This window comes from Perissodus microlepis, chromosome 10, assembly GCF_051167445.1.
Source record: "Perissodus microlepis isolate ML-2025 ecotype Zambia chromosome 10, ASM5116744v1, whole genome shotgun sequence".
In the NCBI taxonomy this organism is placed as follows: domain Eukaryota; kingdom Metazoa; phylum Chordata; class Actinopteri; order Cichliformes; family Cichlidae; genus Perissodus; species Perissodus microlepis.
This window is the reverse complement of record NC_140470.1, coordinates 14,503,063-14,522,488: the sequence shown is the minus strand read 5'-3', so window position 1 is coordinate 14,522,488 and position 19,426 is coordinate 14,503,063. Positions and strand designations below refer to the sequence as shown.

The 19,426-nt window shown below is 41.8% G+C and overlaps 1 protein-coding gene across 2 annotated transcripts; it reads left to right on the top strand.

Moving 5' to 3' along the window:
• Positions 1–727: 727 nt before the first annotated feature.
• Positions 728–16,494, top strand: LOC146379049 (uncharacterized). 2 transcript variants are annotated; one of them, XM_084942321.1, is made up of 8 exons: positions 728–983; positions 1,673–2,200; positions 5,950–6,094; positions 6,269–6,371; positions 7,284–7,322; positions 7,419–7,460; positions 8,869–9,160; positions 15,262–16,494. In XM_084942321.1, exons 2-8 carry the CDS (start codon positions 2,014–2,016, stop codon positions 15,483–15,485), a joined length of 1,032 nt encoding a protein of 343 aa, XP_084798447.1. In that variant the 5' UTR covers positions 728–983; positions 1,673–2,013; the 3' UTR covers positions 15,486–16,494. The 2 variants fall into 2 exon arrangements, with proteins under 2 accessions (XP_084798447.1, XP_084798446.1); XM_084942320.1 differs by having other exon boundaries at positions 733–983; positions 7,281–7,322.
• Positions 16,495–19,426: the final 2,932 nt, after the last annotated feature.

Sequence of the window (19,426 nt, the reverse complement as noted above, 5' to 3'; positions counted from 1 at the left end):
TGAGAGAACTTACATTTTATTAATTTTGAAGCATGACCATTATCACATGAGCACTTTGCCACCGCTGATTATAACAAATGGCTTGCTACAAAAGCATCCTGCCCCTCGTTACCTTTTAGGTGCAGGTGTCTGCATGCATTGTATATTTACGCTGTTTTACAGAGGAAATTTATGGAGCCATGCGGTCAGTGTGCATAAGTGCTTATGCACAGTTTTTATTCAGCTTTCGTTTAGTGCTGTAGTTTAAGGTAGTTGAGCACTGGCTTGGGTGGTGACGTAATCCATGGCAGGCTCCTTTTCTTTTTTTTAAATCACAGCAATTGCCTTAACCAGTAGAGGCCGCTCTTTACCTAAAAATGAGTGGCTCATAAACAGAGGAGGACAGTTAGCTGAGAAAATTTCCTCTGGCTTGAATGTGCAAACTATCAGCAGACATGGTAAATTAAACAGCAAACAGTTACTTGCATAATGCTAGAAGGCACATCGGTTGTTTCACATAATGCTAGAAGCTGTGCTAAAGTTTTGGGTAATGCTAAACGCGAACGTTAGCAAATAGCATTTCTTAATTAAAAGGCGTCGTTAAAAGGGAAGAAAATACAGGAGGAAGAGAGCTAATTTTTCTTTGCTGTATTTTTTTAAATATTATTTATATAGAATTATATGTGTAAGCGAAAATGTTTTGAAGATGTGGAAAATACGTGGGTTATGAACATGAACGCATGCCTTTCTTTCTAGCTATTTAAAGTGTGAGTTCAACTTCCTGAGACCAACTCAGGAAGTTGAAATGTAGCCTTAAATGTAGCTTTAGTGTGTGTGTGAGAGAGAGAGAGAGAGAGGAAGGGAGAGGGAGGTAAAGAGATTATGGAATGCTGTGATGTCATCAGCTCAGTCATACACACAAAGACGAGGAGGACCCACAGGCGCTGTGACTCCCTCAGCTCAGTTAGCATACTCTGCTGTGGAGCGGCTGTCTACATCCCACTGTGAGTACTTCAGCAAATTCTAACCTTCTCTTACGACTCCCTTTTTGTTTTGTAGCACTCATTTTCTCCACTTCACCCCCTCCCCCCCTTTTTCTTTGGTTTCCTTCTCTGCACCCTGCGGTGTGTTTAGCAGACACCAATCTGTATTCCACCAGTGTGATAGTTTTCAGTCTGAGACGAGCTTTCTTTCCCTCCAAGTGCTGCCTATGTGGTAGCCATTGTTTAACTACCCACTGTGACTGGAGGAGTCCATTTCAATCCTCTTGTTAGACAACCTGGCTCTCGCTGTCCAGTGCTATGACCCAGATTTTTTTATCCCTCATTACAACCAGACACTGGCCATGTTTAAAAAAAAAAAAAGGAAAAAGAGGCGGGGGCCGCTATCTTGTGAGAGTTTTAGAGAGAAACGAACATGGTTTTGGGGAGAGGAAGGAGCAGGGTGGGACACTGATGTCAGAAGCAGTCCCATTCCTTTGGAATCTCCTCCCATTCTGGGTAGCAGACTTTCTGTAAAGTGTTGAAATTGGCTTTGGGCTCTTCCGTATTCATGCAGGGAAGGACAAGACAACTGCTTTAAACAGATATTTATAGGAAATAAGAAAAAAAGTTTCTTAAGAAAATATGTAAGACACTGCAGCTTTGAAAATCATGCAAGATGACCTTCACTGTGTGTTTTGTTTTTCTCATAGATTGTGCCAAAGATGACCTCCAAAGAAATCTGACATCTTGATGGGGAAACTGAGCACATTATAGAAAGGAAGCAGGATTTGTGTGTGAGAGAGAGAGAGAGTGTGTGTATGAGAGAGAGAGAGAAAGACAGTCTGTATGAGTGAGATAGTACAGCTTGTACAAAAGCATGTGTAGAAAGAGCAAGAACCTTAATTCATGACTTCAAGAGTGACTTTAGGGACAAACAAGAAGCTACAAAAGTCCTCTGCTGACATGAGACCATAAATCATCCTTACACACTGTGCACTACGAGAAGCAAGCTTCCACTGCTTGCCAAGTGGTTCCAGGTTAACGTACCAACATGCTGCAGCAGATCTTAAAGGACATGTACATTGACCCTGAGGTGCTGGAAGCCCTCAACGAAGAGCAGAAAAAGACACTGTTCCTGAAAATGCGCCAAGAGCAGGTGCGGCGCTGGAAAGAGCGGGAGGAGAAACTGGAGAGAGAGGGGGGCGACGCAGAGTCCAAGAGAGCAAAGCCAAGAAAAGGTAACCACACTGAGTAAAGACTCTTCATCAACAACCACAGCCGCCACCTCACCTTTTTTAACCTTCCCTCTTCCTGTTTATCTCAAACCTGAAGCTGCAGGGTGCAGCTTCAGGTTTTTCAGGCACTCCGACTGTCACGTTTTCACAAAGGTTCCACAGAAAACCATCTGTTCTCTTCTGAGCAAGCGCTTTCAGTCCTTGGAGTTGAGATATTTGCGTAGTGTGCTGAGAATTACCCGATAGAGCGTTACAAAGCTTGATAAGGGAACTACTGAAGCATGTATACGTTGGCTGTGACAGATATCCTAAGCTTCTGGAGTTTGCATGCTCCCAATTATCTGAACAGCTGTTTGTCAAAACATGAAGTGAGCATCAAAATAAGTTTTTTGTTTTTTTTTTTTTGGGGGGGGGGTTCTACAGCTCAGGTCCTAAACTATTGCAGATCTTTATTTAAAGATCTGTTATAATTGCACTTTTTATTAAATGCTTCACCCTCCACAAGGTGAAAATAGTTTGACCGTATGGTCTAATTTCCTTGTCTTCTGAGCCTCATTCACACAGACAGAAACTCTAAATTAGATCATTTTATTTCCAATTGAAACATTGCAATGTGAGGTCCCAGATGTTGCTCATATCTGGAATTCTGTGGTTGATGGCAAATAAATGTCAGAAGAAAACATCCACAGGACAGGAGGAGATGGCAAAATAACAGCCCTGTCGGGAAATTTACAAGTTAAACGAAGAGCACATGTGTTTATCAGGTGCTGACATAAGATATGATTACAAATACTGTCTTTTTCCTCATATTTGGTAAATTCTTTTGCTCAACCTAGGTGGTGAGAGTATGCATGGGAAAAACAAAACAAGCAGAAACTCAGGAAGCTGCAAGCCTGTCGTGAAACTGGTTTGACAAAATCTTGCGTGTCTGCATTTTCTCTTTTGTATTAAGGACTTCTGGAAGAAGGGCGTTGCGTAACGATGCGAACATAACAAATTGTTCTATCACCTTAATCCAAACATCAGAGGCAAAGTTTATTTATTTGGATGAGTGCAGCAGTTACTTAAACCACAATGATATCACAGCATGACTTAAAGCCAGTTGATGATTGACACAGTGATGTGTTCTGTCTGGTCTTGGTTAATCAAAGCACTTTCTATCAACTGTGGTACAGAGCGAGAGAACAATGCACTGTGTCTTAATGACCAGTGCAGCCATCTCTAGGAGGCTGTAGGTTGAGAACACATGGTTACAACTCTTCTCCACAAACACGGCTTTTTTTTTCTTTTTCTGTCTTGCGTGTAGAGGAAATGGTGGATAGTTGATGTAAAAATGTAAAAATAGGACATGAGTCAAGACTCAGGCCTTTAAACAATTAGCAGAGTCTGAAAGGGGAAGTTAGCAGGAAATGTATGTGTTTGAAAAAGAAATGGAGACTTTGATTTTTATCTGGATGGTCTTGTGGGAGAGCTGAAATGCCAAATGGGTTTTTAGCCACAAAATGAAGCTCATATCCCACTCAGCAGTTGCTCCTGCACTTTTGTGTTTTCCATTAGTTTTTGTTTTTCTTTAGTTTTCCGGTTTTGCCTGTCGATTCAGGTTAGTTTTGGTTAGTTTTCCAGTGCAGGATGTGCTTGTTTTGATTTTGTTGTTGTCGCAGGTCTAATTCGGTTTGGTGGCACTTTTGAAATGTCTTATTGTGACAAGGAGCGCACTTGTCAGACTGGAGGATTAAAGAAGCTCACAGAAGTACATTAACACAATACAACAATACAAACACATGACTCACAGTCACATATAAATCCTAGTCCAAAATAATACACACGCAGCAGTGCCTTATTGGGCTGTTTGTTCTGACGTCAGACTGAGAGAGACTAAAACTAAAGACATTGCTATTTTTTTACTTTTCTGAGTACAATTTTGTTTCTGGAAGTACTTTTTTGGTTACCACAAGGTTGTCCTCGTGGTAATGAGTGTTTATGTGCTGACTTTGACTTTATGCTGCCCTGTTTCTGTGCCTTTGTTTATGTTGTTCTTAGACTGCTGACATTTACACGAGGCGGGAAAAACTGTGATTAGAATCAATGATCTTGTTCTTCAGCAACAGATTGTTATTTCAAATACAGATATATTCTGTTTATAAGAAAGTGCAACACATTCTTGGTGACGACAGTGGAAATGCCTCTTGTACATTCTGTCCATAAAATGTAGCATCCTTGTACTCAGATGACAGGGTTCATGTCATGTGCGTCTGACGATTGTTTTGTGGCTTTTGCTGTCAGTTTTTGTTGGAAATGTGTTTAGAGGTATGTTCTGACGGTTGCGTCATGCTGGTATGCTCCGCAGGAATGTGATTCGCAGGGTTGGCTGGCAAAACCAGTTCACTATGAAAGTAACTTCTCAGTGCTCCAAACATAGTTACAAGGATGTGACATATGGACCGATGACAAACTAAAGGAAAAACCCAACTCTTGACTTGTACTTAAATCCAGTGTCTTTGTTTTCTTGGTTGGCTCACTGTGGGTCCATGTTTTCCCCTTACACAGATGGGTGACTGCAAATCAATACAAAGTTGTTTTGAGTGGTCACATTTAGCCTGTGACGGATATCATTTATATTCTGATAGCAGTCTCGACCCCAGGATAACAAGACAGCCCCAGGGCATAAAGGATCAGTGAGTGGGTTGATGAGTGTGAGAATAATGTGCGTTTCAGTTCAGCTTTAGTTATATAACACCAGTTCACAAACAAGTCTTGTATTGTCATTTAGACAATATTAGAGAGAAAGAGAGGGCCTAAAATGAGACTATCCACTATGAACTATGGTGGGGAAGAAGAACCATCTTAACAGGAAGAGACCTCCAGCAGAACCAGGCTCTATGAACTATGAGGTCTTTAAGAAGGCAACCTGAATTTTATAATGTTGCCTAAAGAGCTCATGTACAGGATGAAAAGCATCAGTTCTAAAACAAGTGTAAGTGTTTGCAGCTTAATAACCTTTTATCGTGTGAGAAAGACTTGTCATTTACACACACACACACACACAGACAAATTTGTATCTCCATCTAAGTAAGCGCTACAAGTCTGTTAAATGTTGTGATCACTGCAATAACAGAGAGCTGCAGTAAAATCAGTGAAGACAAAGCGATAAGTCAGAAGCCGCGAGATAATCACAGGTAACTTTTACTAGTGATCTTTTAAGTGAGCCGCGTTACCATACAACACAATCACGTATATTTAGACTTTTTTTTTTTTTTTTTTAGGCGTATATTATATTTGGTTGGAAGCCGCGGACCCCATCTAGAAAGCAAAACAGCAGAGTGAATATAATAAATGAATAAATAAATGAATAAATCATCATTTATAAATCTATAAATTATTTTCCTTGTGGCCTTAGACCACAAGGAGAATCACCAAGACTGGCCTGTGATTTAGAATGTCTTTAACCAGCACTACAAGTTGTTATGTGAGGGTCAAAGTATGCTTATGTTGATCACTAGTTATCAATGTTAATAAAACATTTCAGAGTAATCGTTTGAAAAATCAGGGGTGGGCCTTCTAAATAGTCTATTCAATATTTCATCATTTATTCTGTTGTGTTGTTTTGATATAGCCTTATAAGATTTGTAGGCATATCCCACATTCTCATTTTTTTTTTGACAGGTTCACTGAGGGAAATTCAAAAGCACTTTCAGTTTTGTTTCAGTAGCTAGTTGACTTGTAATGTTTAAGTGTGTTCGTGTTTTTAACAGCCAACAATAAGAGTGTCAGCTGGCAGCTCGGCCGGGATGGGGACGTGGCGGTTGTTGTGATTGGGGAGGTGGATGAGCTGAGCTCCAAATTCATCTGCTCAGGATTTGGAGAGAAGAAGACTCCAAGCCTGCAGAACAACACGAGGTAATACACATTTGTAATACAAAACAGACAGTGATAGAGAACAACGTGTAACAGAAGAATCAGTGTTTCAGTTTTTTGTTTTTCTTTTTTTGTGTGCATGTGTTGCTAACAGACTGTCATTTAAGGAGATTTGGTTGGGTTTTATACGTGACACATTCTGTTTATGTTTTCCAGCCATCAAACTATACTGAAGGACAGAAAAAACACGGAACCTGTCAAGACTGAGAGAGAGAACCTCCTTTCTAAAACGCAACCCGACGTCTCCCTGAATCTAAAGGTGTGTGTAGCTCTCTGTGATCCTTAAAAATCAAATCATTTTGGTTGGAGAAAAAAAAAAGTCATAATTTTTTTTTTAATATTAAACACTGCTATCGCCTCTTGATTTAAATAAAAACATACACCTAATAAATATGTTAAAGTTGATTAAAACATCGTGTATAATAAAAATGACTGAGATGGAGTGGCCTTTCAGATCGACATAAAATAAAGTTTCACGGTGCTCTTTATCTTTTATCCATTCAACTCAATATTTCCATCTCAATCTCAACACTGTGGTGGAGTCATTTTCACTTCTCATACCCGCAGAGCAGTTTGTGGAAACTTTCCATTAGGTTCTTGAGCATAGCTGGTGAAAATCAATCGCTGCCCTGTTTCTGTGTCAAAATAATGTGCTGATGATTTCTGACCTGGTGATATTTTAGGTGTGTGTGTGTATGTGCACAGCAGTGTATTAGTTTTGGTGTGTGTGTGTACGCGTGTGTGTTGGGGGTGCTGGTGGGTGCCTCCTTTTTTTTTTTTTTTTTTTCTCCATGCTATCTCAAAAAGAGATTTGCTGTGTTGTCATGGCAACCATGCACACACTGAGCCACAGCGAGCCAGCGTACATGGTCTCATCTGGCCTGACCATGATGTTTCTCTAAAGCTAAAGCTGCTTGCTGCTCATTCAGTGGAAATAAGAGCCCATCATTGTTTTTCCTGCAGAAACAAAACCACCGCACAGATGTTTTTTTTCTTAAAAGCAACTTTTAATTTGAAATATATTCACACAATTGAGTATTTTATCTCATCTCTATTTCTTAAACTCCTTTAAGTATAGATTTAAGAGCTTATTCCAAGCACTGAACTCTAAAAGTTGAGGAAGATGACGAGTCGCCATCAGCACTAACTGTGTCTCTTTCTCTCCCAGCAGGGGAAATGTGACGAGGCGAGCACTTTACTCCCTCTGCCGGTGAGTTGGAGTAACTGCCTGCACTAACAGAGCTGTGTGCTCTCACACTGCATCATGGCCTAGATCACTCATGTAATGTCTTTGTTAAACCCACAGGTGTCAGTGAGCGAGCATTCACCGCCTACAGCAACTGCAAAGGTATCTGTGAATTAAAGTCATTGCAGGTGTTTTGGTCTCATTCTAGCTTTTTTAAATATTTTTAAGAAAAGAAATGTTTGCATACCTGTGCAGAAAAACACTTTAAAAGACATGTTTCAGCAAGGTGCTGTATACGATGTGCAGTAAAATCTCTAGCTCTTTGAAGCACAACCACCACAGACTGCCTATATGACTTTTTGTGGCAGTCCCACCCTCTGAGTCACAGGAAATGGTGGTTGGGGCCAGCTGTCCCCTCGCTCCCAGCCTCTCTGCAGATCATCTTTCTCCCAGCATTCTCCTTCTCTGTGCTCCCGCTTGTCTAAGCTGCCGCACCCCTCACAGTTCTCTCTCCGGGGAACAGCTGAACTGTCCTGTCCTCCCACTAGCTCCATCGCCGCTCCAGCCTTGTGTCGTCTGGGGAGTAGGCTTGCTATATCCCCTTGCTTTCGTGTGTGTGTGTGTGTGTGTGTGTGTGTGTGTGTGTGTGTGTGTGTGTGTGTGTGTGTGTGTGTGTGTGTGTGTGTGTGTGTGTGTGTGTGTGTGTGTGTGTGTGTGTGTGCAGGTGACATGCTTTGCAAGAACAGCTGAATCACAGAGACAAGGCAGGATTTCTGGACTGCCCTAGAACAGATGGTTGATGAACTTGATCAGGGAATTAAAACGCCAGAGATAGAGAATGCGTCAGTCGCAGATGGATGGGATTGTGGGATAGTCTCCTGAGGTTTGGGCGCGTGAGCTCTCCTCTGTTCCATTTTTTTTCTTCTTTTTTCCCCTCCTCTTTGCCACAGACAGAAATTTCTCTCCCTCACATCTTATATCCATACCAGCCTCTCTCCATTACAGGCCCCAGCACATCTTTGGCCCACCCCATGTGCACATGGCAAGAAAGCATTCACACCTTAGGAGGTTTGGCAAGTGTGACAGCCAAGAATTCACAGCATAAGCCTTTCTTTATAGGATTCATAATTTGGTTGAATGCCTTGTTTATAGATTGAATGATTTGTTCCTGGAGGAGAAAGGAAACGGGGGCGCTTTGGTGATGTGGCTGTTGCTAACGCCGCTGCAGCTTTTCTCCAGTTGATTTAGAGAGCGAAGGAGTCGTCGTGAGGGAGGAGGAGAGAGTGAGATTGTTGATTAAGAAGGCGTAAGATCAGGAGGCAAGATTAGCAAGGCTGCTTGATTTTCAAGTCACCTTATAATTTTCTCTCCAAACATCCTTAAACTCTTAATCAGTGGTCATAGTTCTGCGTGTTTCATTCCGGCACCATGTTGTCACTGGAGGATTCTAATTTAGTGAATCATTTATCCAATGATTTAATCAAACATGACAGTAATTCCACTGTATGTGAATTAGCTGTCAACACCGATCGCACTCCCCGCTTCTCTTTTGTCACTCCTCACTCTGCAGCTCGAGTTGAAGTCAGCCAATGCAACCGAGGAGAAGTCAGTTCCCCAGCCCTCCATCTGCTCCAGGCCTCCCATGAGAGCTAACGCTGTCAAGACGAGACCAGCTTCTGCAAATGCAGCACCAGACTATGTCAACACGAGACCTGGCCTCACAAATCTGAGGCTGGCTACCGCCGTGCCATACTCTTCTCCCGGCAGCGCTGTCAAAATAGACTCTGGCATGACGTCATCAACCAAAGGGAGCCTGCAGTCAAAAGAACCCCAGAAGCCGCAGGAGTCACCGGGTGGTAAAGGTGAGTGAATTGAACTCAGAGTTAAAAGTACATGACAGATCTAAGGTTGGAGTGAATTGATGACATGGTATTGTTTTAACCCCTGTGATGTACTGGGAAAACTGTATGGTGTGCCATCCATCTTTCACAGTATCAGGTGGGAGGAGCTTTGGACCCCTTCTACCTTTTTATTTTCTCGGTTTTCCTGTAATCCAATAAGCAAAAGCAGCCATACTGATTATGACCAGTGTGATCAGTGTCACCGTGGATAAACTAATCTAGATTCGTGGGAAGTCCATGATTCTTATTTCTGGCTAAGTTTCATTTGTTGCGGAAAGCCTGGACTCCAGTTTTAAACATATGGGTTTAAAATTGAGTTCACAACATGGTTACTGCCTTACGTGACAATCACCACCGCTCTCTGAGCCAGCTGCAGCTTTTTCTCTAAGAGTAATAATAGCTTTGGAGAGCTGAGCAGAACCAGTCTGAACAAAGTTCATACTAGATAAATTTCTCTGTGCTGCAGCAAGGAAGAAGGATTTATTTCCTGAAACCCAATGTGCTCGCCAAATAGTGCCTCAGCCCCCTGGAATCTTTATGGACTGGCAGAGTAAAAGAGGCCTGCCTAGAGGGGAAAAAAGCAGGGGAAAAACGTACGCGACTGGGATTTGTCCCCTTGTACCATGTTGTTCGTGCACACCTGCTCTTTTGATAGCTTCTCTATTGTGATCAGTTTCTGTCAACAATTAATTTGTCAACAGCCGTGGCAATGCAGTCGACATTTGGTGGGACCAAATCTGCTGGATTTGAGGGTCCAATTCCCCCTTCCCCCCCCAAAAAAAAATCTAAATGTGAAAACCAATTTCCTGATGGAAATTGGTGGCCAGCAGGGGTGTTTGCTCTGCTCTTCTCTCCTCTCATTTTTTTGCCTCTCATTCCATCCTCTCCCTAGCCCTTCCTCTCCAGATCCTTTATTCTCCAGTCTTTTCTTCAGAGCGTCGTGCTAAGTTTGTGAGCAAATACAAAAAAGAAGAAAAAAAATTTTTTTTGACCTTGATGGAAAATATCATGAGGTCAAGGAAAAATGTGAAGGAGAATTATCTGCCAGCAGTAAAACTAAAATATTAGTTCCCTAGAATGACTACTTAAAACTCAACTTGTTCTTCTGTGTTATTTCATGGAGGCAACATAAATGTGGATAAAAGTGTAAACATATGCCTTTGTTAAGTGGTAATTTAGTAATAACAAAGGATACCAGTCAAAAAAATTAAAACAAAAGGTTTTGTAAATAATGCCCTATCTATCTTTCTGTGTCAATCTTGGCAAAGGTTGTTCTTCAAAGCTGCATTACTGTGCAAAAGTCTTGAGTCACTCGTCATTTCTTTATATTTTTCTAGGAAAAAGGGAAATGGGTTCAGCAAACTATTAAAATTCATCATTCAAATAAAAGCTTTGAAAGACCTCCAGAAAGCATGGAGAAGTCTGGCTTGTTGCAACCAACATGGAACGAAATAAGGTGTGAAACGAGACTTTTGTACAGTATTGTATATTATATTAATTTTGTTTCAATTTGGGCTGAGATGAGGTCTTCCTGTTAGGGTAGCGTATCAGTGTTTTTGTTTCTCGTTTAGTCTTTTATGGGTCTGCTCCTCTCGTGCAACTTTCCTTTTGTGCCAGTGTTAAATAAAATGGGGAGGGTTTTTTTTATGTTGTAGAGATGAACCAACTTCTTGTTTGAATCTTTCTCGAGTTATCGTTGTAATATCTAATATACCTGCTGGAACTCATGTACCACACAGTGACCCAGTTAAGTATAAAAATGGTCATTGTAAGGGTGAAGTTGGCACCATCCAGTGGAAATCAGTGATACTGTAGGGAAAGAAAAGTCCAGTTGAGCAGAAAATCTCATCTCCATAAAGGTCCCTCTGCTGGAAATATGCTCTCCCTACACCACACGCTCACTGCAACATGAACTTGAAGGCTGGCTTCCTCCAGAACCATTTTTTAAATTTGGAAGAAACAAAGAAACCTAAATAAAATCACATTTTTCCTTTCAACGGTGATTGCAGCAGTTTTATTGGGTCAACTTAAGTTTATACCAGGCAGATGTCGACAGTGTCAGTTTCCTTTAGAAAGCCATACAACAAAACCAAGTTCCTAGCACCTTAACAGGAACTTCCTCATAGCTGTGTGACTGTCTATTGGTTTAGCCACATGTTTTTAGCATGCCAAAACAAATGGGTGGGGGGGGAAACAATCCTGAAAATATTTCTTGCCCCTGTCCCCCGCCCCTTTTTTTCTGATTATTGTAAACATTCAAGATCATTACAGATTTTTGGCAGTCAAACCCAAACACATGGGTTGACACACTCGTGAGAATGTCGCAAAAAGACAAAGTGTGTTGTTGTTTTGTTTTTCTTGTTTGTTTTTAGTTAAATGTGGATCTGGCTGCAAAGATGTATTGTAGAAGTTTGGTGGCATGTGTGTCTTCACCCACTTTGTTGGTTAGATTAGTGGCTACATCTATGCTCCCTGAGCGCTAGCACAACAGTGAATAAGAGCAAAATGTAGAGGGAAGAAAGGGAAAGGAAACCCAAAAGAACAGCTGGTGTGGTGGGAGTTGAGGTGGGTTGAACACCGTGCTGAATAAATGTGTTTGACTCCGGAGCAAAAATACTGACACAGTGTCTGTCCTTGACAATGGCAGGAAGCTTGTTCCAACAGGAGGTGGAGGCCAACAAAGATGAGGCTCATGCCTCAGCTGTTTTCATTTGAATGCGGGTAATGACAAGGGTTCATGCATCCTGAGCAGTTACCGTGGCTCACGCCTCGCTTTCCCAAAGAATAACTAACTTTGTATTAGTGACAGTATAAATTTGGATTTACAGCTACAACGAGGAACATAAATCTAACACTGGAGCATTCATGCTGTAAATGTTTTACACAGGTAGACTGGATGTCATGACAAGCCAGTATGGTTTAGGCTAACCTAGGAGGATAAGACGAAATCCAATTTAAAAGTCTCAGGTTCTGGATATTGACAGGATGCCGTTATCCCATGTTTGATCAATTTTAAATGGCTTAAAAAGATTAAAGGGTTTACATTAGTCAGGTAAGAGGTTGGGTAAGAACAAGAGTATCCAAGTCTGTATATCTCGACAAAAGCAAAAGAAAGTCTTGCTATACATGGATCGAGTTCCTGGATCCAAGAGGATATGAATGCAGATCAGTTTGTGATATTTTCTTGAAAACAATAATAAGACATTAACCCCCCCCCCCCCTTTCCACCCCCCCATATTTCAATTAGATACCTATCTGTGAAGATGTGGCATGAAATTTTGGGCCAAGTCCCACCTCTGCTAAAATGTTTGAGTAATCCTGCTAATAAACAGAGAAACAATGAAACCAAACCAACCACAAAACCTTCTTGGCAGAAATTGCGAGTGAACAAATAAAATGGCAATTAAACCCTGGTATTTTTCACAGTGTTGATGTATTTATAACAAATAATCTGGTAATTAATGGTGTTGAGAAAAATCCATATTTCTCACCAGTTTTCTCTTCAGTTTCTTTTGGCAGGAAACAGACTTTTTTGGAAACAAACAGGTGTAACATCTGCGTGGAGAAAAACAAAATCAGTTCATGCTTGAAAACGTGAACACTGAAAGCCTGTAAATCTGAAAATGAGTCTTACTGTTAACTGGGACTCTGCACAAAAAGTGAAACCTGTGTTGCCTCACAGAAAGAGGTTCCTGGGTTTGGACCTGTCCTTCTGTGTGGAGCTTCACCCTGTGATTGCGTGGGTTTTCTCCTCTTATATGCTAGGCCCATTTTGGCAGCAAAAACAAATCCTGAATCTTGAGATTTTTATTTCTTAGTTAAAGTTATAAAAACTGTTAACACTCCAGATAATGAAGGTAGGATGGCAGAGCCAGTGCAAGAAATAAACCTATATATGTTGAGACAGTCCATATGATTTGAGGATGATTTCAAGAACATCAGTCTTCTGCAGCTAATACATGCACGCGTGTTTTTGTGTTTATAACTCTTCCCTGTGTCTCCGTCCGCTCTCCTCTGGCTTCACCTTCAGAGGGAAGGACACACATTCCAGCGCTGCTTTCCGACTCTAGCCCTGGGCGACGCTCAGCCAGAGCTGATAAGTGACAGGGGCCCCAGCCCCCATGCAGGAGCTTGCCCCAACGCTTACACACACACAACAAGCGCACCTACACCTCTCCTCCTCCCCACCCTTCAGTCCACAGACGTGCTGCTGGGGAATTCTGCCCTCTGCCCCACTTCTGCCCCCCACCTCCCACCCAAGTCCTCCACCCACGCACCCCTCCTCTTTCTCTGCGAGACATGTGGACGTCTTTAAAGAGATAGATTAGTCTTTAATTTTTGTGCTAGCCTGATCATTGACACTTCTTCCCGCCCCTCTTCTTTGTCCTCTCTGTACATTTACGAGCTGCCCCGGGACGTGATGGGTGGCATCTTGAATGCTCGATTGGGAGATTAATCAATCTCAACAAGCAATTCGTTGCAGAGGTTCTCTTTCATTTAAATAGGTGTTTTCGCAGGTAGCTTTAATGACTTGTTTCGGCGGACAGACAGAGCTCGGGGTGCAGCTGCTGAGGAGAGTTTCATTTAGTCCCTGCCCATACACCAATCCTCCCTCTCCTGCTCTTTCTATCTCTCTGTCTCTATTAAGCATTCCACTCCAGACCTGCAGGAAGGCTCTGAGCTCAAAAAACTCTCTGGCCATGAGTGTGTGTGTGTGCCCGCGTCTGTGTTTGTGTGCATCTGTGTGTGTTCGATGCGTGCCTGAATGTGTGTCAGCCTCAATTGCTGGAGCCTATCCAAGGTTTCCGTGGTGACCACACAACACAACGAGACAATCAGAGGCAAGCCCACGAAACGCAGCGAGAGGACATTAACACAGGAACTATGGGTCAGGGGGCAGAGGAAGGCAGGGCAAAAGGAAGGTAGAGGGGAGGTGTTGGGGAGGTGTTGGAGCCACGGGGAGAGGTGCACGAGAGAATGAGAAAGAGGAGCGAAAGCAGAGTAAACAGCAATAAACAATAACACAACCTTAAAGGCTACTTTAGGTCTCTCCCTTTCATGCCTGCAAGACATCAAGAGCTTTAAAGGTTTCCTGGCCTCAGGAGTGCCCATGTGGTTTTGGCTGTACCTCACCTTTTTGTGTGTGTCTGTGTGTGTGCACACTATGCCGTGGCGTTAGTCAGCGATGGCTGCATGCGTGACTGAATCCATGTGCAGTGGGTGGGGGTGGGTCTGAATCCATGTTTATGTGTGCGAGAGCATGCACGGACCTGAACGTAACATGAGAATGTGCATGTCTTTTGAAATTCAGCTGTTAGAAACTCTGTGCACGCCTGTGTGTGTGTTTTCACTCTATTTTCTGCATGTGTGTGTGTGTGTGTGTGTGTGTCTGTAGTCACGCACACGGGTGCTCTCACATATCTCTGTCCCCCGGGGATGACGCTAAAAATATGTGGCTCCTCAAGCCTTCTGGTGTCTGAGCAGCGTCTGTCTGCTCTCCATTCCCGTCCCTGCGGCCCTCCCTCCCCTTCGTTCGTTACTCCTGTTCCCTCCATTCCTCCCTCAATTACACCCTCTTCCAAACGCAGTACCTCGGCAACACACACGCGCGCACACAAAAGCACAAACTACACCCAGCTGTGTCCCTACTACACTTCCACTGAGGATGACCTCTGCTCAGCCGTAGCGGGATAAAGGAAAGCGAATGAAAAGGAGAAAAAAAGGGTGAAGAGCGAGCTAACATGGCATTGCGGGAAGGGTAGTGGTTGATTCCTGCTTGTCCAACAGCTACTGAACATGAAATCCTAAATAAGTGATTTGCAAAGCATTTAAGCCCCTATATCTAATTGAAAACTGTGAAGACGCACACAAACATCCCTCTATATATAATATATTTTTTCATTCTAAACTTGATACCTGGAACATGTGGCATGTTTACCACCATGTTGCATCATCTCTCCTTTAACAAAGCTTTGTAAGCATTAGGGAACTAAAGAGATCGTGTTGCTGTGGTTTTAAAGGCAAAACGTAAACTGTTGTGTGTTGTTTTCTTTTTCTTCCAGATATCGGTGAATCAGAAAAGCTTCAAAAGGCTAGCTCAGAGGAGCCTTGGACGTCAGGGAGTGCACCAGTCTGCGCAGGGCGTGGCCGCGTGGCTCAGCTGATGAAAACCTTCAGTGTCGATAGCGCTACAAACCCTGCACAGACCCCTTCCCGTGGGATTAAGCCACCCCTTCCCACAAAACCTAGCCACTTGCGTCAAACGAGCACACCTACTGTCAGGTAATCCGTACACTGGTGAACAGGCACCCACCCAAGCTTCATGCATCCCTGTGATTCAGATCACCTACTGTGATGCCTCATTCAGAGGCTTAATGGGATGGACTCCAAAGGTGGTTTAGAAGTGGTAATGTTTGCATTGTTGCTGTCACTCTGAATGCACAGTGATGGAAATGCTTGAATGTAATGTTTTTCTTTTATTGTTATTATTTTTTTTGATGCTGCAGTACTGTAAACACTCTTTAAGTCAAAAGAATTCCAAAGAAGTGGATTGCATTTGAAAGTTTTTAAACATTTTTGCCAGGAAAATGATGGCGCAGATATTTTCAAATGAATTTACTTGTTACTGATGCTTTTCACTTCGTACAAGCATGAAAAAATGTGCTATTTTTCTAAAACACAGTTTTTACCCTAATTCACAAAGCCCGCGCACACGATATTTACTGACAAGTTGCCTTTTCTTTTGATTGCTTATAAGACAGTTTACATTCGCTCGTGTGCACGCATGCCTGGTTCTGTTTTTCCTCCTTATTTCTGTCTTCTTGAACAAAAGAATGGGCATGGGGGGGCATGAGGGTGTGAAAGAAGGCACAGTAGGGGCCTCCTTTATCTTGCTGTCTCCTCCCTGGGAATAGTGTAGAGTTGTTTATTTGTCATAATGCAATGTATGTCTCCCTCTGCCACCTGGCAGGAGGCTCACTGCGACCTGTTGTGGACCAATGACAGTGCCAAATGCACTCATCTGTCACTCCCAGTGGATCAAATCCTGGCAAGTTAGACAGTTGCTGCCAAATAATCCAGCGTTTCATGTTTTTGAGCTGTGTGACTGTACTTTTTGCTTATTGTTTTTTTGGTTTGTTTTTTAAATTTTTCTATATGAGGAGTGAGATTTTGTGATGGGATATTTAACATTACAGCAATGTTCACTTATAAAATGAGGGACATTTTTTTTTCTCTTTTTTGATGTCAAGGTTTTGTGGTACAGTCAATGAAACAATAAAACTGCATAACTTGTATACCCGAGTCTTTTAAAGTTTGTGTGTGTGTGTGTGTGTGTGTGTGTGTGTGTGTGTGTGTGTGTGTTTACTCTCTTAAAAAAACCCTCTCACTCTGTCTCTGTTTATTCTGTCTGGCAATCCTTCAGCTAATTTGCTGACTTAGCCTCTGAGAGCAACAGACAATTTTTCGGGGTTCTGATGTAGCCACAAGATATTCAAGCCAAGAATGCTGTCCATTAGTCATTGTTTGCAAAGATTAAAAAAAACAAAAAAACAACCACTTTTAATGAAAGTTTGTGTTCAGTCTCTTTTTGATGTAAGCTTTTCTTTTTAAATCTGCTCCAATGTGATTGGTCAGTTGAACTTGAACTAGAAACTAGCTACAACAGGTAACCAGTCAGATCAAGAAGCAAATAATCTTGTCCCTTTCCTACTAATTCTGAAATACTGGATAATTCTGTTCATAGAATTTATAGTTTAGCTTACTTTCATCACTGTAATCCCAATAAAAAAGAAATTAAAAAAAAAAAGTTTTATGTAGCGTTCAGAGGGCAAAACATTTGAAATAATTTGATTATTTACTGTAAAAAAAAAAAAAAAAAAAAAAAAAAAGGGGGGGAAAAAAATAATAATAATAATAATTCTGTAACATGTAGGTTGCAGCTGGTGAACTGAGAATATCTGCCTTTTTTAGATGTCCAGCCTCAGCAAATATACTTGCATGCTTCACCAGGGTCAGTGTAAAATTTTAATTTCAGCAGCACAACAGATACACCCACACGCTTGGTATCGCTGTGCTCAGACATTTCTTGCTTAATTTACAGTAATGCTCTCCAAGCCTGCAGATGAAATTCAAATCTTTGCAAAAATTGAGGCATATTTTCACATTTGTACCTGCGATTTCCATTGCAGATTGCAGTTGCCTTGACTAATGTTTGGCACCTGGCTAATCTGTTTAAAGAACATCCCCTGTAACAAATCAGCCAACTGGGGGTGAGTAACAGCAACACTCCAGCACCTTTTAAGTTAATGCACCACTCACTTATTAATGGTGAGTTGCAAATTGCCCTCTGATGCCCTACAGTGCCATAATTAACAACATTTAGACAGGAAGTGGTCTTTGTCTGTGTTTTGTCCAGCAGAAAAAAGTCTGGTACTGGATTTTAAGGCAGGAGTCACAGGAGCACATGAGATGGAAGTAAAATAGCACGCTAGTTTGGGGTGACAGAATTGATGTTTTTGTAATGTCTGGATAGGCAGCAACATGCATGCACAGGTCTACAAAGCAGAGCCCATGACTCAGCGTTAGCTCTATACTCTACAAAAGACACAGTGTAAGAGTGTCATGACGCTGCTGATTGATCGAGACTCCTTTCAAACACAAGCGCACACTGGCACCATTTTAACAAGTTTCATTACAAGCTATTGTATTAATTACACTGAATACGTCAGAGTTTTTCACCTGGAACCAGATGTGCCTCAGATCCCTGAACACCTTGGAGAGACCAGCTTCTGCCTTAATGATTGCGATGACTTCAGATAGTAGGTGTGTGTGTATGCTGTGGGTTTTATTAACTTGAATTTAAAACTGTTACAAAAATGGATAATGTAGGAAGACTGCATTCACTCTGCCGTAAACACTGCTTGGTCTTTTAATCACTTAATCTAAGAACAGCAATGCAGTAATCGACAGAAGATAAGAAAATTTTGGTGTAGAGAATGATTACATTAGATAAGCATAGGTAATTAAGATAGTATGTCTATGAAAAAGTGACAATATTAAAGTAAAAAAATATTCTTTATATGTATTTAAAGAATATTTGACGATATAATAATAAAGTTCATGTTTACCTAGTCTTGGTCACCCATTGGCAAATGCATTTCATGTCATTGTGTTTGTAGAATGATTTTTGCATCCGTCTGGGATATTTTAGGAGATGAGCATGAATTCCTGAATGGAAATCTTTTGGAAAACTCTGCGACAGCAAAGATGGCCCACCCCTCAAAAAGCATGCAACAGCTGAACCAATAAACATGCAAGCCCCCTGTGTTGTTGCGCTGACACATGCACACAGCAGAGGTTAATGACAGTTTCAGCTAAGCAGTGGCAAGCATATCTGCTTGTTTCTGTAGTGAAGAAGTAGCTATGTTTCCTTCTCATTTTTCTTTGCAGATACGTAGTACGACAAAATCGCCTTTTAATCCTTATTATGGGGCAAAATAAGGAAACTTCTGAAACGCATTTTTCCTTCGGATAATCATTCTATACATAGTCTTTATGCCCAATGACTACTGAAATTTAAGTTGTGGCTCTCATCTCATTTATTCAGATAAGGGCTAATATTTATTAGAATGTGACTATTTTGTGAAACCAGATAAAATATAGCTTTAGGCCTTTGCTTATGCATCTGTTCTCACCTGATGTCTTTTGAACCAAACAATTTTTTTCTCCTGATTATGACTGTAAGATAATTTTCATATGATATGATGAGCTACTCTAATATTCCCATCTGGTACTGCAAAGTCATTGCAAACAAAACACTGCTGTCTAGACTGGTGTGGATCTTGTATCTGCGTAGGCCCACACAGAGGGCAACAGTGTTCTCTCCTGCAGGAAAGTGCTTTATAACTTGACAAACGACCTGCGAGTCCACATCCAAATGTACTCCTCAATCAGGTCTCATCACCAAGGTCGTCTTTTAGGATTTACAGCACAACACGTCATGTAGCATGCATAGTAGGTTCTATTGTTCACGCTCTAGGTACTTGTGCAACACAGTGAAAGTGCTGAAGCACGCAACTGTGCAATGCCGCCTATAGATCTCCGTCCCTCAATGAGCCTAACAATGGCTGTGGCTGTTCTCTGATGTGCAGAGACATCGTCGAGCAGTTTCCAGGAGATATCTGTGGCGAGTCCCTTGGTATGCCCCCCACCCCCCTTGGCCCCACG